Below are 17,282 nucleotides of genomic sequence, written 5' to 3'. Positions count from 1 at the left end.
CCTAGACAGTCGGGTTCCTTGGTGGTTACGTTAGGGAAAGGATGTTTACTGGGAGCTGCCAGGAACATGAGGAAAACATTTGATATTATCACCAAATAAGGTTATATACATGGTCACAGAGATACACTGATAGGATTTGGAAAAGAAGAAAAGATGTTTTTAGTGACACAATTTTAATTTCTGATGTTGCAGGTGAAATGACTTATTTTGAGATAAATTGAACACTACCAGTTGGTAGAAAAAGCTAATCCCCTGATATGTTTGTAGCAATCAGACATCTCTTCTACGGTAGACAAATCAGAACTTGCTTCTTGGACTGTTTGGATGGATCACGGACAAATTCTCCAACTAGTGTAGTTTCAGTTGCTAGTCACATTCTAAGATAGTTAGCTACTGGACACTATGGTATTTATAAGAGCTGGTGATTTTGTCACTGATGAAATCCAAATAGGATGAACTAAAATATAGCTCATTAAATCTCAACTCTCTTCGGAGTGACTTTAATAAAAATAAAAAAAAGAGCACGTGTGTCAGTACACACTGAACAACACAGGGGTTAGAAGGACCCCCACACAGTCAAATCCCCCAAACTTAACTGCTAATACCCTACTGTTGACCAGAAGCCTTACTAATAACATAGTCATTGAGCACATATTTTGTATGTTATATGTATTCTATGCTGTTTTCTTACGATAAAGTAAGCTAGACAGAAGAAAATGTTATTAACAAACTAATAAGAGGAAACAGTGGTGCCTGGGTTGCTCAGTCAGTTGAGCGTTCCTTTGACTCTTGATTTCAGCTCAGGTCATGGTCTTGGGTTCCTGGGATGAGCCCAGCAAAGGGCTCAGCTGGGAGTCTGCTTCTCCCTCTGCCCCTCTCCCTCCTTGTGTGTGTGCTCTCTCTCTCTCAAATAAATAAAATCTTTTTAAAAAAAATAAGAGGAAATACATTTAAAGTACTGTACTGTATTTTTTGAAAAAAGTCTATGTACACGTGGCTCTTGCGGTTTAAACCCGTGTTGTTCAAGGGTCGACAGTACTGTCAGAAGCTGCAGGGATCTAAGGAACCGCATTATTTAGAGCTTTATTACATAAGAACAAACATTTTAAGATGCTTTTAAAATTGTCAACAAATTAAACATTTATAATCTCAACCAACTTTTATTGAGAATGTTTACAACCCAGGGATTCTCAAACATGGTAAGTTTAGCAAGAATTGTTTCTGAGAAGAAAACAAAATGTCAACATTTTGCATTCCCTGGGGCCGCTTCTGTGGAGAATAGTTGGTATCCTGTATAAAAAGAAAAATTATATTAGAGTCAAGTATAAGTAAGTATGTGAAGGTGTATATGTAATGTTAGTATATAGACATTTCTATAAATATTTCTTCATATATGATAAAATCGACATCAGAGAGATTTCTCAGCTCTTCTTCAGTCTGTATATTTTTAGCTATTAATATCTCTCTGATAGAACACTTCTATATGTTTGAATTTTCCAAAATTTTTTAGTATTTAACTATATAAAAGTGGTTTCCTAAAGTTCATTGATGTCAATAAGATATATGAATAAAATATTTCAAAAGTTGCAGTTACTCCTCATGTATTTATTTCCTTTTGTTTTGCAATTAAATCACCCTATTTTATGTCTAACCATTTTCTAAATAAATATAAGTCCTCAGAAGAGAAAAACAAAGAAAAAATCATTATTGAACTGTTTTGCTATTGACAAAATAAAATGAAATCTTTTAGTCCGTGTAAGCCCTAATCTTGAAAAAAATCCAAATAAATCTATTTTCCTCAGAGACAAGTTTTTACGACATTAACCAAATCACAGATTAAATTCCATTTCACATTTGTGAGCTCTCTACTGCTTAGTTTGGGGTTACAAGTACAGACATTTTTTTCCACTTAGTATCAAACTATTTTTTGTTCACATTTTATAAATGTCTCTACATTTGTAATATTATAAAAGATAGCTCCTTTTCCATTATCCTTTTGTTCTTAGTTCCTTAAAAAAAGAAAAAAATTCAGAATATATTTGCTCGTATTTCTGATGTGAACAGGCCTTTGCTGAAACAGGAATTAATGCCAAATATAGTCTGAAAATTTAAGTTCCTAATTATGTCCCATGAGCACATTAATTTCTTTCTTCACTTTTTCAATATATTTGTCTTTTTTCTTTCTTTCTTATCTAACTGAGTTGGCTAATGTATAAGAACTACATTAAATAAAAGGTGACGGAGTATTCTTGTTTTGTTCCTGACATTAGCAGAAATTCTCCAAAGTGTTTTACTATCAAGACTGCTACTGACTTTGAGACCATTATATAAATAATGTTAATAAAGATTCATCTCTTTCTATAAGATGTTCTTTTAAAACATCCGACACGGATGTGGAGTTTTGAGATGATCAAGTAATTTTTCTTCTAATAATGAAAATATTTTAATAGACCTAATGTTGAACCACCCTGAGTTGTTGGAACAAAGTTCACTTCTGTGGAGTTATATAATTTTAAAAATATACTGCTGAATACAATTTACTAATATTTCTTTACATTTTACATTGATATGTATAAATAGGATTGACTTAGAGTTTCTTTTTTTATACTACTTTTATAAGGTTTTGGTATTAGTATTTGCTGACTTTATAAAAAGTATTTTGAGATTTTCTTCTATCTCTGAGCTATAAAAATTCAAAATCTATTGGTCTAGTACTTTTGAGGGGGGAGTTTCTAGATAATGTTTTCAATTTTTTTTCCCATGGCCATTAGTCTGTTCAGAGGTTCTTTTTTCTTTCTTCTGACACCAATTTTGGTAGTACCTACTTTACCAGACAATCCTCCATTTTATTCAGGTTTTCAAGCTGATAGGCACAGAGATTTGCAAAGTACTGACTTATGATTTCCATTTCTTCTATATCTGTTTTAATTTCCTTACTTTCATTTGTATGTTTGTATATTTATGGTTTCTCTTTTTTTTTTTTCCTCGATTAGGGTAGGCTGATTAGGTTAGTTCATTTTATTTTTTGCAAATACTTGGATTTTGCTTTACCAATTCTTCTGTTTTACTATTTTACAATTTATTAATTTCATTTTTCATTTTATAATTTCCTCCCTTTTGCTCTCCTGAGGTTCACCTTGTTGTTCTTTTTTAACTTTTTGAACTAAATCCTTAATTCACTCATTCTTTCTGGCTTGATAGCATTTAAGGCCTTGATTTTCCACTGAATATGGCTTTGGCAGAGGCCCATAAGTTTTAACATGCAGTGTTTTTATTATCTCTTTATTTTCTAGATATTGTATAATTTTTGGTATTATCTTCATTAGTTAGAAATAGTGCATTTTGGGTGCCTGGGTGGCTCAGTCGTTAAGTGTCTGCCTTTGGCTCAGGTCATGATCCCAGGCCCTAGGATCAAGCCCCGCATCAGGCTCCATGCTCAGGGGGAAGCCTGCTTCTCCCTCTCCCACTCCGCCTGCTTGTGTTCCCTCTCTCGCTGTATCTCCTCTGTCAAATAAATAAAATCTTTAAAAAAGAAAAGAAATAGTGCATTTTGATTTTTGTTTCTATAAGAAAATACTAAGAATTTTAACATTCTTAAGCTAACTATGTATTTAAGTGTTGAGATAGTGATATGAAAAAATATTTGCAAAAATATGTTAAGCATAGAATCTGCATTTAAGATTACATGAAGTTAATAAAACGTACTTTTATTTGTGTGGTATAAATTTATCAATCTGCATTTGGGTTTAATTTCAAAATTCACAGACTAATAAGTTACTAGGATTAACGTATTTATTAACTATGTAGGGCCACCCATATATCTACTCTATCTCCAGGCTTGATGTGGAAACTCTGTGGGTCCCAAAGTAAAAGTCACACTCTCATTTCTTTCCACATTTTCTTAGTTCTCTAGAAGTGGTAAATCACAGCTTTTATAAAGAATCTTTGAATACAGGTCACTTGGAAGACAGAAATGCATTCAATCTGTGAGTTCCGGCCCATTATTGTGGACGTTAACACAATAATTATTACCAGAATAAGAACACAATCCCTGATATATCACTTGCACAATAAATGATAAAGTAAATGTCTACAAAACCAATGAGGACTATTGTGGCATAGTCTGAGGAACACACGACATGGGCAAAGAAAATCTGGCCCTAAAATGCTGACATTTTCCCTCATATAAAGCCCCCACTGCCCCATAATGGTGAGTAGATACAGAATATTAATGTACACATGCAATCAAGTAATAGAAATATACTGTGCATAGTTTAATTTGTGAATATCTGAAAATGACAGAAATTTTCAAACTGGGTTGAATTGGGAAATACATACTATTTTAAATGTAACCTTCTGACCTTCTTCCATTGCGTGGCTAGAAAATAATAAATAAGAAATAAATCAGTGTAACTAAGGAGTGAAGTTAACTTTCGTACAAAGCAACCTAACGATTTTGGTGGGAGTTCTTCTTTCTCCTTTTACCTAGTTTTGCTCTTCTTTCCATCCATTCTCCAATTTGTTGTTAGAATTAGTTTCCAAAATTTAAATCTTACTGTATGGCTCTTTTTAGCCTAACAATAAAGTTGAAATTCCTTAGTTAACTATTTCACGGGCTAATTCCTGTTGATTCTTCAAATTCAGCCCTTAAACCCTTCTCTGTACCTCCTCCACTCTCTGGCTTGGTTAAATGCCTTTCTTTTAGAAACCACAGCGCCTGGATTGAAGGTGCATTTAACAGAGAATTTTGTATTTGTTTATTTGTCAGTTTTCTGTATTCGGCTGTAGACTCTTAGAGCATAAGAATGGAATTCTATCTATCCGTATGCTTCTAGTCTTTGCAACATTGCCCAGCACCCAGGAGAAATTTTTAAAAGTTGCTAAACGAATGAATAAAAAATCTCTGGTAATGTAGTCAGGATACAAACATTATAGAAAGTAAAGCTGCTTAGAAAGAAACTCATAGGGGCGCTTGGCTGGCTCAGATGGTTAAGCATCCGCCTCCCGCTCAGGTCATGATCTCCAGGTCCCGGGATTGAGTCCCACCCTGGGGCTCCTAGCTCAGTGGGGAGTCTGCTTCTGCCTCTCCCCCTGCTTGTGCACTCTCTAGATCTCTCTCTTTCTCTCAAATGAATAAATAAAATCTTAAAAAAAAGAATCAAACTCATATTTTGTACACAATTTGGACATACAAAATACGAAATGCAATTACAAAGTTTTGTCTACTTACAGCCTCTAGAATAGTTGATTCTTTTACTTTTAAAAACTTATGAAAATAGTCATAACTCTTCCAGTCTCCTGAATCAAATATTTAGTAAATGATTCTTCGGAACTTAAGGAGTAATGCATCTTGAAGACATTTGTTTCCTGCACATGAAATTTTATAGAACTAAACTGTTTAATAGGTGAATGTCACTTGGGGTATTTACAAACATGAGGAGTGGATTAGAGAAAAGATCAGAGACACCATAATATTAAAACAATACGGTGGGGGAAGAAGTGAATCTCAGACTATAACACCTGATGTCAAATATCTATAAACAAACTTAAAAACTTAATGTAAATACATGCACAGTGAGGGTATTTTTCAATTTTAATGTTGAGTGATTTTTTAAAATATGGTATTTGCATACCCGGAACAAAAACTGTCTTCGAACTTGGCTTGCAATAGGACTTTGGAATTCTTCCTGGAAGAGAAAATGAGGGCATTACAAATCAACAGGAAAAATAAGTGCAAATTCTTAGTGAAGCTCCAAGTTATTTTTAACTACCATAATGAAACTCAAGGACTTGAGTACATCATTCCTATCAATAAATAATCCTTTTCACCTAGCAATATCACCAGAATGTTGTATTTTAAAATAATTCCCTAGGAGCAGCTGGCTGACTCAGGCGGTGGAGTGTGCAACTCTTGATCGCGGGTCATGAGTTTGAGCCCCATGTTGGGGGTAGAGCCCACTTAAAAAATTTTTTTATAATAAAATAATTTCCTTATCAACATAACAGCTTCTAGGAAGTTTGTCAGTTGTGTGTATATTCATCAGTAAGCAGAATGAGAAATGACAGTTCATAGATAACTACCTGTACTTAAAAATCTCCTCTCAGCATTTTGTTACAATGAAATAGTTTCCTTAAAATACATATTGTATGTGCTAACACAGAAACAGGAAAGAATATAAAATAGGATCATGTCAGAGCTAAAATATACTGTATTTCTATAGGAACTGAAATTGAAATTGAGGGACAACTTTGGTAAACTATATTTACTCAAGGAGACTTGAGTAGATTTTCCAAATATAATCATATTCACAGAAATGATCATGAAAAAAATACCAAATAAGAACAAACTAATTTTTCATAATGGGTATATTTTGAAGTTCTTCTTTTCTTAAAACATTTCATTTTAAACAATGGAAAAGAGGGGTGCCTGGGTGACTCAGTCCTTAAGCATCTGCCTTCAGCTCAGGGCGTGATCCCGGCATTCTGGGATCGAGCCCCACATCAGGCTCCTCCACTGGGAGCCTGCTTCTTCCTCTCCCACTCCCCCTGCTTGTGTTCCCTCTCTCGCTGCTGTCTCTCTCTCTGTCAAATATAAAATCTTTTTAAAAAAATAAACAATGGAAAAGATTTAATATTTTATGGTTTCCATAAAATAGGTTCTTATGGTTTCCTATTTTCAACAACTACTTCTTATAGTAAGTATGAGGATGGCAATCACCATGGAATTTGGCATGAAGGCCTTTTGAAATTATTCCATAATGTAAGTATAATCAAATTTTTAAATTCTAAGAAATGGCTCTGGCATCTATTAAAATTCTGAAATCCCATATTAATTTGGGGTGCCTGGTTGGCTCAGTCGAAAGAGCATATGACTTATCTCAGGGTCATGAGTTCGAGCCTCACATTGGGTGTAGAAATTACCTAAATAAATAAACTTAAAAAAAAACTTTGAAATCCTTGCTTTACAAGAAATGTATCTTAAATTCTCAATATTTTGTACCTAATTCTCATCCTGACTATAAACTCCCCAAATTACTTAATATTTTTAAATGTACACATAAAAACTATATATTTATATGCTTATATAAGAAAAGTTATGTATGTTATATTAAACAGAAAAAAAGGCAGGGAAAAATGTAACATAAATAGTGTCAAATTTTAAAACTTTCAAGCCCAAACAGACAGGTCTTTTTAGTCTTATTCGTGGTGAAAGAATTTGGGAAGTAGAGATAAAAAAGATGTGGGGATGGAAGTGAAGATGTCTAGCAAAGAACATTTAAGAACAGTATTTGAAAGCACTAAGATCTGAAAACTCATTTTCTTTAGGAACCCAAAACATTTCACCCTCAAAAATCTGTTTTAAAAATTAGGTGACTTAGGCCCAGCAAAGCTAACACTCTACTGTAATTTTTTTTCTGTTCATGTCTTACATTCTTTTCTTTCATCGGTTCCTTTGAAACTTGGCTTGTTGCAAAATACTTTTAGGAGTTATTTGTCCAACAGGATAGACTGCTAAGTCAGAGGTTACATATTCAGCTAGTTTTCTGGAAATATAGGCTCACTCAAGGTGGAACATTCAGACAAAGTACCAAACTGGCCACAACATGAGTGTTTAGCTCTGGTAAACAATGACACTGAAGTGATAGAGTAAACTAATAATTTATTGGTGTGTTTTAAGAAAGTGCATCTTTAAATTGAAATCTTACACTATTCATCAGTCAAGCAAAGTCTTCGGAAAGTAAAAGTTAATTCAAAAAAGCATATATTACTTCTAGGAAGTTTGTTGACAACAAATTCGATTTCCTTTTTTCATACTGGAAATCCTAAAATTTTGAGAGGCTATTAAGGTCCCTCTTACATTTCTTATTCGAGTTGGCAGCAGATATTGTCTTCCCTGATGGAAGCTTAGTTTAAGAATGTGAAGAATTTAGGAAGGAAATAGTGACCATAAAAATGAATTTTGAGGAATTTATTTGCCTAAACTGTATGCATTTTTAAAAAGTATTTGAAGACCGTTTGTTGGTAGTATTTTGAGAATAAAATTAACATGGTACTTAAATTAAGGGAAAATCTAACAATAAAATAATAGAAGTATGTGGGGTGCCTGGCTGGCTCAGTCGGTGGGGTGTGCAACTCTTGATCTCAGGGTTGTAAGTTGGAGCCCCATGTTAGGTTGTAGATATTACTTAAGATCTTTTAAAGAAACAATAGTAGTATCCAAGATTAGACAATAAAAAGACAGCATAGTGAAAAAAAAATATTTGCCTAGACTAGAAGTCAGAAAACTCTGCTGTAATCTCTAATCTCACTTACTAGTATGATTTGGGGAAACACCTTTATTCTGAGCTGTTTCTCTTTTAGTAAACTGGGGGATAGCAATACTTGTGTTAGTACTAACAGAATTGCCAAAAGAATAAACAGAGATAATATAAGACTTAAAACTATAATGAATTACGACAACGTAAGGCATTACTTAAAAATAATACTTAGAAACTTTCATCAATGAAAGAGTTAAACATTCTTTTTAAATGACAATTAAAACTCCACAATCTCTAGTTAAAAACGTATTAAAACTCAGTTGTATTCCTCTTAAACACAGATTCTGGATTGGGGCCATAATTCTGTTTCATAGTGAAAAGCCCAAAATGCCTGTGTTTAGTTTCTGATATATTTACCTCACAAGCCTTACTCTTCCTAACATTTTAATACTTGGGTAGAAAGTTTACCATCCTAGCCAACAGCCAACCTGTCCACCGAGGGGCGGTAAAATTGTCCTTCATCTTTTCTCCTGTTCCTACCTAAGGACTAGGCAGGTTGCTGTGTCCTTTCCTTAAACCAAGAATAGGTTTCCTCACTGGGAGGGTCACGGGCCTTGGTCGGGAATGTAACCCCAGCCTCCCTCATTGCCCTCAGCTTGAATGCAAGGGGAAGTCCTATGGGGCGGGGGAACCATTCTCTTCTTCCTGAGTGAAAACACTTCTGCAAACAGATGCTCTTCCAGAGGGTGTTTATGTCGGGCTTATCCTGAAAAAGAGTGTCTTACAAATCACCACAACTGGGAATTAACGGCCCCACGAAGAGTGGCAAAGCAAGCATGCAGTTTGTGTTACATACGTCCAGTCTGAATCTCTTCATTCTTCTCTCATGCAGTTGAGGCACAAGCTGCAGTAAGGGATGCACGACAGACGACTGAGAGACACGAACACACACACGTGATGAGCACAGAAGCTTCTCGGCATTGGGCATAAAGACGGTTTCCTATCTGTTTGGTTTTGGTTTTGGTTTTACCCACCCTACTTGCTCCAGACAAAAAAGAACAAGAAAGATGTTACGTAATGTAGCCCTTTGAGAGCACTTCAAAGAACGTGGAGACTAAGCCAAGAGATTGAATAAAATGTGGTGGCTCAATGCTAGGATCCTTGTCATTACGCTGAAGAAACACTTTTCTAGGGCCTCAGCTCCATCACGAGTTGCCAGCAAATAAGTCATCCGCCCGCGTCTCTGAGAGGCAAAAAGCTGTCTGCTCCCAGACTTACGCAAAATGGTTTGGACAGATGAAACCAACTCTGTGAGAATCAGTTTCCCACTATGAAGATGTCTGTCTGGAAAATTATTCTGGACACACGTCTGGGAATCTCCTTCACAAAATATATATTATATTTAAAACTGAACATACGGGACAAGACAACAGGGGACACAAAAAGTGACAGACGTGTCATTGATCGTGAACCAATGTGACTAAGATACATTTTCTCAAAATGTAAAGGTGTCAAGTGGAAGAAAATGAAAGTACATTTGAGACGTGTGGCTACCTGATACAGTTTCATTTCAAAGGCATGGCTTGAATTGAACCTTCTCACAAATATTAAATTCATTTATTGAATGGATTGCTTTAAGCCCTATGTAATGGTTATTTGTTAACTAATTCAACCTAACATTCAACTCCTCATACATAAGAATATTCAATATGACAAACATTTAAAACTGAGTTTATATTATAGTTAACTTTTCACAGGTACACATATGTTTAAAATACACTATGCTCCTCATTCCCTAAGTTGGTCCATGGGAGTGAGTCACAAGCATAGAGGGAACATTATAGTCGAATAATTACTAAGCATTCCAGATTGAAACACCAGAATAGCACTTTAAAAATCCATTCATATAAAGAGAAAAACTACCATGAAAACCACACAATTTAGGAGTGAACTGAATTCACGTTACTGGTATCTGGCTAATCTTAGTAAATTCTCACATTAAAAGCCTAATTACAAATACAGAGAGCTGAGGAACAGAAGTGGATAGTTCTAGTTATATTTAATGACATTTTTGGCAATCATTTTTAAAAAACTAATTCTTAAAATGACTTTGGTTAAATCTGTTTTTTTTCTTGTACTAATCGATATCTAAAACAATATGTTTTACTCATTTGTGCTTTTTTTTTTTTTTGTCATCTAGAATGTAAATTTCATACCAGGAGGGATTTCTTTTTTAATTTTATATTTTATTTACTGCTATATTTCTAGTACCTAGACTTGTGCTTAGCACATAATAGATACTCAGTAAATAACTGTTGAATGAATGAATAAGTAAACTTAATGTACATGTAGTTATTAAGATATAAAATAAATTAAATGTGTAATAAAAATTGAATTCCATTTGTTTATCCACATATAAACTTTTAAAGGAAAAAACATGAATTCTGATCTAGCTCTAGTAGAGAAACTGCAAAAACAGATTTTAAAAAAAATACCAGTGGTAACTAATAAGAAGTAATTCTACAACTTACCACAACATTTGAATTGCCCAACTTCCGTGTCTTCGAATAATGAAATAAGAACTGTTAAAAAAAAAAAAAGTAGTGAGATTTACTATAGATGGTTACCGGTTTCTTTTATTATTTTTTAGCACATGTATTTATGGAAATCACCTTACCCTTTTGGCATTATCTTTTTCATCTGTTTCCTGTTGAAAAAAGAGAAATAAATATCATATTATATATAACATATTATAAAATTATAATATATAATATATAAAATACTATATTATGTTATTGTAGAATATTTTATAATCCTATACTGTAATATATGTAGTATAAAGTTTACATTGTAAAATTAATTCTAATTTTTAAAAATATGTGACACATATGTTATATATAAAGTATAAGACTGAAATTGGTTAAGCATATATTGCTCTAAAAATAAATGGCAAACTAAATAAATACTGTTTATAAGTAAATAATAAAATTGGAAGCATCCTCATAGTTCAACGGGAAATTATGATATGATCACACGATAGACTAGTGAGAGAAAACGGCTATAAGGAATCACATCAAAATCCTTGTAGCTGTTACCACTAAATAATAAGATTACGAGTTAGTTTTGTTTTTTTCCATAAACTTTTCTATATTCCTCTCTCCCTCCAAAAGTCTATTTTATTAAGAATGAGTCATAGCATTCCTTTTTGTTGCTCTTTTTTGCTCTCATTGCTTTTAATACAAAAATAATCTCATGGGTAAACACCACTGTCATTTCTTCTATCTTAGTAAGAAAAAAAGTCAATTAAGTGTTTTGGAAAATAACACCACTAAAAACACTAAAAACAATACAGTTGTAAACACTTATTTTAGTTTCAGAAACATTTATGCTTTTAAAATATCAAGATTTCTTTGAATTATTGTATGTGAAAGGTGTAAGTCAGAATGCACCAATGATCATAGTTAGATAGAATTGTTAATGAAAAATGTAATTCTAAATCTGTGGCTCTTATCCTTAATCAAGTAGTTTTAAAATAAGTTCATCTATAGGATACAGAATACAATCTGAGGTACAGTGCATTATGCTATTTTTCAAGTTCTTACTTATCCTCATTCCAGGACAAAAAGTTCTCCTAGAAGAATCAAATAATTTTAATAAGAAACCAAGACATCACACTAAGAACATTATTTTCTTTTTTCTTTCTTTCTTTCTTTCTTTCTTTCTTTCTTTCTTTCTTTCTTATTTATTTATGAGAGAGAGTGTGTGTGAGGAGGGGGCAGAGGGAGAGAGAGAATCTTAAGCAGGCTCCACACCCAGCGAGGAGCCCAATGTAGGGCTCAATCTCACAACCCTGAGATCATGACCAAAGCTGAAATCAAGAGTCCGATGCTTAACCGACTGAGCCACCCAGGTGTCTCAGTAAGAATATAATTTTCAAGCTGATGTTGACAATATAGTTTGCTTTTTTCATATTCTCTCTGACAAAGTACAATGTTTTAACCTCTAAGTTGAGACATATCTGTTCTCCAATTGTAGTATAAGTTAGGAAGACCAAAAGAGCCAAAATGACCCCAAATTTCTCTCATCAGAACTAGAATACATCTTATGAGGGGAGGATATGATTTTCCAATTAGACGATTGTAAACTCCATTATTATTGATGCTAAATTCTCAGACATCTGAGAAGCTGAAGTATTTGTTTCTTATCCAAAATCAACTTAGGCTCTTTTAGCTCTTCAAGAAATGCTTCCTAAATTGGGCATGTTTTCTTCCAGAAGGAATTCCAAGGTATCACTGAGCAATTTTTTGCCTATAAATAAAACACTATTTCAACCTTACCTGGGGCTTTGGTGCAATCCCCATAATTGTGATGCAAAGCTCCTCCAATGCATTGGATGCCTAATGCAAATGAGAAGATACATAGGCCAAGCTTTTGCTTTCACAACACTGACGTAGAAGATAGAACTGTCGAATGTTAGGAGCGCAAGGATATTCCAAATACCCAGAATAGAATCCTTCTTGTGTCCCATTAAAACTCTGTAGGAATCCATTGCTTTCTCTCATGACAAAAACTTGGCTCCTGAAAGTAAAACCTTCCTTGCGACCAGAGGGGTGAATGTTATATGCTGGACATACGCGTGGATTAAGGCTTCCGCTATGGTCCAGATACACAGTTCTCAGTACTTGCTCAGGGCCCATGAAATTCTACGACTGAGGGAAACCAGAACAGGGCCAAAAGAGGATTATTCTTTCCAGCTTGTAGCAGGGTTTGAATCTACATGCCAAAGCTGTGAGCCTCGCAGAATATTACTCATTATTGGCTAATTTGAAAATCCTGCAGTGGCTCGCAAACAATGGGAGTTGGAGGGGAGGAAGCCGCACACGGTGCACCTAACCTGAGTTACCACCCTTCCAGGCTGCTGACTGCACACCCCAGGATCAGGTTTTTCAAAGCATCAGAGCACAGAAGTAGGGCAGGGCTCCCTGCGGTTAGGAGCCAGCTGGGTGTGGTGAGAAGTAACACAAATGGACAAGCAGGGGCGAAACCTGCTTTGCACAGAATTAAGCACACTAGCACCATGAACAATTGATTCCTTAATAAATGCATAGAAGTACGGAGGGGCTGGAACAGTGCTGAAGGTCGGGGGGGGGGGTGATAGCATTAGTAGTTAAAAACATGGGCTGTAGAGCGGAGCCGCGTGCAACTTGGAAGCAGCGCAAGTTCCAGTTCTGCTCTTCGGCTGTGTCACCCTGGGCTGGTTACCTAACCTCTCCAAACTTCGGTGTCTTCAGCTGCAAGTTGGTGATGACAACATCACCTCGGAGAGTTCTTGGAAGGATTAAGTGTAGGTAGAGCTCTTAGCACAGTGCCAGGTACATAGCAATTAGTTGACAATAATAGCATTAAAGAATGTGTGGCCTGTAAAGCTGGATTTACGATGGCAGTGACTCTTAATTTAGAAGACATGCCATAAAGGATTGTTTGGGGCCGCCAAGAGTCTCACCCTTGGAAGAGCAGAATGTGTTTACAGGGTGGGTTGTAGCTAGGGATCCAGACAGAGACCCGAACTGGCTTCTCTGAGCATCCCCCCAGCACATCAGAGATCCGCTTTGTTCTCGTCCACTTGTGTGCCTGCCATGCAGATTGTGGGGATATTTAGGAATAATATGAAAGGGCTCCTATTTATAAGTGTTTCAATAAATTGCAAAACACTTTCAGATACTTAATTCGCATACTGTCCTTAAAACACGACTGTGAGATCTTTCGTGTGTGAAGGAAGTGGCCAGTAGTTGATCCAGTGTGGAGCTCGGCCGTCTACATTCCTGTATCTCCTTGGCATTGACTGTTAAGCCTGTGGCTGTGGGGTTGGATGAGAGAAAGAGTAACACTGATATACTCCCTCCCACTTTTTCCCATCAGGACTGGCTACATAGGTCACCCCATAAAAATCTGGAAACAAATTCCTGAAACCTCCTTTTATGGCCCATCTAGAAATGCTGTAAAATACAAAACAATAAGAAGAAAATATCTAGTGATGTCATGTGTCTTTAACACACAGAATAAATTCAGTGTCTCCTGAGAACACAGCTTTGAAGCCGGACGAGGCTTGGCAACAAGACTGAAGTTTGACGGAAAAAGTTTCAAAACATGTTGCATTTTCTCCAGCCACTCTTCTCATGAAGTCATTATTCTCTGAACTACAACTATTCTTTAAGGATTTTTCTTATACTAAGTTTTTAATATTTTCTTTTTTATTTGTGGACCTTAAAGATCCTTTCTTTCCTCTTTAGTAAAAGTGTTTTGAATGTGAGTGTTTCATATGTGAATGTTTGGATAATCACATAAATAATAAAATTATAGTTAATGCGAAAAATAATGATTTTTAAAAGTTGTATCAGCAAATGTAAACGATTCCATAGTAAATTTACCAAAGCTCTCCTCAAAAGGTGCACAGTCTCCAAATCTAGTAAATCTTCGTCTGGCTTCATGGTGTCTAGGTGAGTGTTTTAAATTCATCCTTTTAGTACTGAAGAAATGATTCTGAGGGTGTTCGTGAATTTTAAATACAATGCAGAAGTTCATACGCTGGCTAACATCCTTCCTGTTACACAGCCATCAGTGTTCCTCCAGCAACCTGAGATACAAATCATAAATGTCATCTATTGTGATCCTGGTCTCGCTTTTCCATCTCATGCCACGAGCTCCGCGCACGAGGCAGGAAGAATATAGCCCTGCACAAGGCTGCTTCTGCACCTGGGTTGTGATGACACTCTGGAAGGACGACGTGACCTTGGCATAGCATGGCACCTTAGCCAGACCACTTAGGGGTTACGCCCCAGGCACACTGCTGACTGGTCTGAATGAGGCCCTCCTCTCCACCCAGGAAACTAGTGATACTGATGATGAAAGATACTAGTTACTGACACTAACTCTGCCACAGTCGCACTAGGAAGCAGAAGCAGCAGCACCTGGTCGAGATGGTGGAGAGAGGGCATGCTTATGTTCAACGCCTCACGCTTCCACGTACAGGAAGAGCTAGACAAACACTCCTCACTTCCCAGCCCTCTCTGAACTCTTTCCTGTGGGAAGAGGAGGGAGTCACCTGATCGATGACTGGGAGGAGGAAACCGGGCAGGCTCCGTTCAGCTCTTTCCTCCTCTGAAGCCAGCTTTCTGGCTGACTACTCTCGCGGGGGCTTTCTCTGCCCTGGGCCAGGAGACCTGACTGGCCGGGAGGCCTCGAGTCACTGTCTAAGCCCAGTTTAAATTCTGGGAGTAGCAAACACGCTTGGTGTCAGATCTAAGGCCACATTCATAAATTGACTTTTTAGTTACAGTGATATTTTGATCTCTGTAAGTCTGACTCCGTGTTTCTCTCTCTATGGGTTTCAAACTCAATTGAGGGAGAGGATATTGGCCTCCAAATGCAACAACAGATACATTAATTTTAATCTAACACAGAATTTGATTTTGAAATTAGCATTTTCATTTCCAAAATATGTGCATATTATCTGCAAATCTATTTCACTTAGAGAGAAAGGCCCCAGCATGACCTTACAACATAAACTCAGGGCACTGATTATTACCTGCCGATGATGTAATAATTTCTAATGTGTTGACATGTTTTAATGAGTCCATAAAGTTATGACGGGTCCAAAGGGAGAAATGGAGTGACACCTACTTATGTCACTACAAAACACCTCCAATCGGAATTACCTGAGGCTGAGAATCAAGGGACAGCAAGGCCGAACAAGCGTCATCTATCTGTAGAAAATAAAAATGCAGGTTACATCTTGGAAATAGAAAGAACGGCCTCAAGATTAAGGAGCATCCTGTTATCATGTGGTTCTTTATGACATAAATCTGATCACATCATCTACATGAACAAGATAATAGCATAAGTGCTAAATGATAAATAGCACACAGAAGAAACTCCACACAACAGCAGTCTACCCGTTCTCTAGCAGGGAGCCAGCATTAGGAAAGGGTTCTAGTTCAGCGAAGGTTTACTGGGGGATCAGTAAAGGTTTTGCCACACTCTTCACATTTGAAAGTTTTCTCTCCAGTTCAGCTTGTCATCCTTCTATTTAGACGTGACCACTGCCTAAAGACTTTCCCAGATTTATTACATCTCTATGGGTTTTTCCAGCAGGAATTCTCTGATGTTCAACAAGACTGGAGGACTGCTTTAAAGCTTTCCCCACATTCATTACCTTTATAAGGATTCTCTCCATATTGGATACCCTGATGTATAATAAGGTCTGACCTTTGCACATTTATTACATTTATAATGGTTCTCTGGAAAGTGACTCCTCAGGTGTTTATAGCATTTGAGCCTTGCTTAAACTTTTTCTCAGATTCGCTGCATTGATCTACTCTCTCTCCATTATAAAGGCTCTGGTAGGGTTTTAAAATTTTTATTTAAATTCAACTTAATTAGCATAAACTGTATTATTAGTTTCAGAGGTAGAATTCAGTTATTCATCAGTCGCATATAACACCCAGTGCTCATCACATCACGTGCCCTCCTTAATGCCCATCACCCAATTACCCCATCCCTTACCAACTCCCCTCCAGCAACCTTTGGTTTGTTCCCTAGAGTTCAGAGTCTCTTAGGTTTGCCTCCCTCTCTGTTTTCCTTATTTTATTTTTCCTCCAGGGGCTCTGGTAGTTTTGTATGTTTGACTCCTCTGTGAAGGCCTTTCTCATTTCACTGCACAGGTAAAGTTCTTCCCGATGACTGATACTCTGATACTTATTGGGCACTGATGGATCGTTAAGCATCGTCCCACGTTTAACAAGTTCATAGATTTCTGAATTCTGTGCTGTTCAGTAAGGCTTGAGTGCCAGTTAAAGAATGTGGAAAGACTTTAAACAATGCTAATCCCTGACTCGATATCAGAGCATTTATAGTGGAGAGAAATTTTACAAATATGAAGAATTTGGAAGCCCTTTAATCAGGGCTGAAAGCTTATTCAATATCGTGGAATTCATAGAGAAGCCTTATTAATGTAAAGAATGTGGT

The 17,282-nt window shown here is 36.2% G+C and overlaps 1 protein-coding gene across 1 annotated transcript in view; it reads right to left on the bottom strand.

The window, feature by feature from the left end:
• Positions 1-1,102: 1,102 nt before the first annotated feature.
• The window catches only part of NMU (neuromedin U), a 29,018-nt gene continuing 12,838 nt past the window's right edge, over positions 1,103-17,282 (bottom strand). Inside the window, exons 3-10 of the mRNA XM_040624910.1 lie at positions 15,974-16,021; positions 12,596-12,655; positions 10,936-10,965; positions 10,790-10,840; positions 9,115-9,189; positions 5,634-5,687; positions 4,339-4,378; positions 1,103-1,290 (exon numbers count right to left, since the gene is read on the bottom strand). Coding sequence (XP_040480844.1) covers positions 4,343-4,378; positions 5,634-5,687; positions 9,115-9,189; positions 10,790-10,840; positions 10,936-10,965; positions 12,596-12,655; positions 15,974-16,021 — 354 coding nt within the window. The 3' untranslated portion in view covers positions 1,103-1,290; positions 4,339-4,342. The remainder of the gene's footprint in view (positions 1,291-4,338; positions 4,379-5,633; positions 5,688-9,114; positions 9,190-10,789; positions 10,841-10,935; positions 10,966-12,595; positions 12,656-15,973; positions 16,022-17,282) is intronic.

The sequence above is a fragment of the Ursus maritimus genome, unplaced genomic scaffold (genome assembly GCF_017311325.1).
Source record: "Ursus maritimus isolate PB19 unplaced genomic scaffold, ASM1731132v1 scaffold_8, whole genome shotgun sequence".
NCBI lineage: Eukaryota > Metazoa > Chordata > Mammalia > Carnivora > Ursidae > Ursus > Ursus maritimus.
Note: the sequence above shows the minus strand (reverse complement) of the source record. Positions and strands in the feature narration are given on the sequence as shown.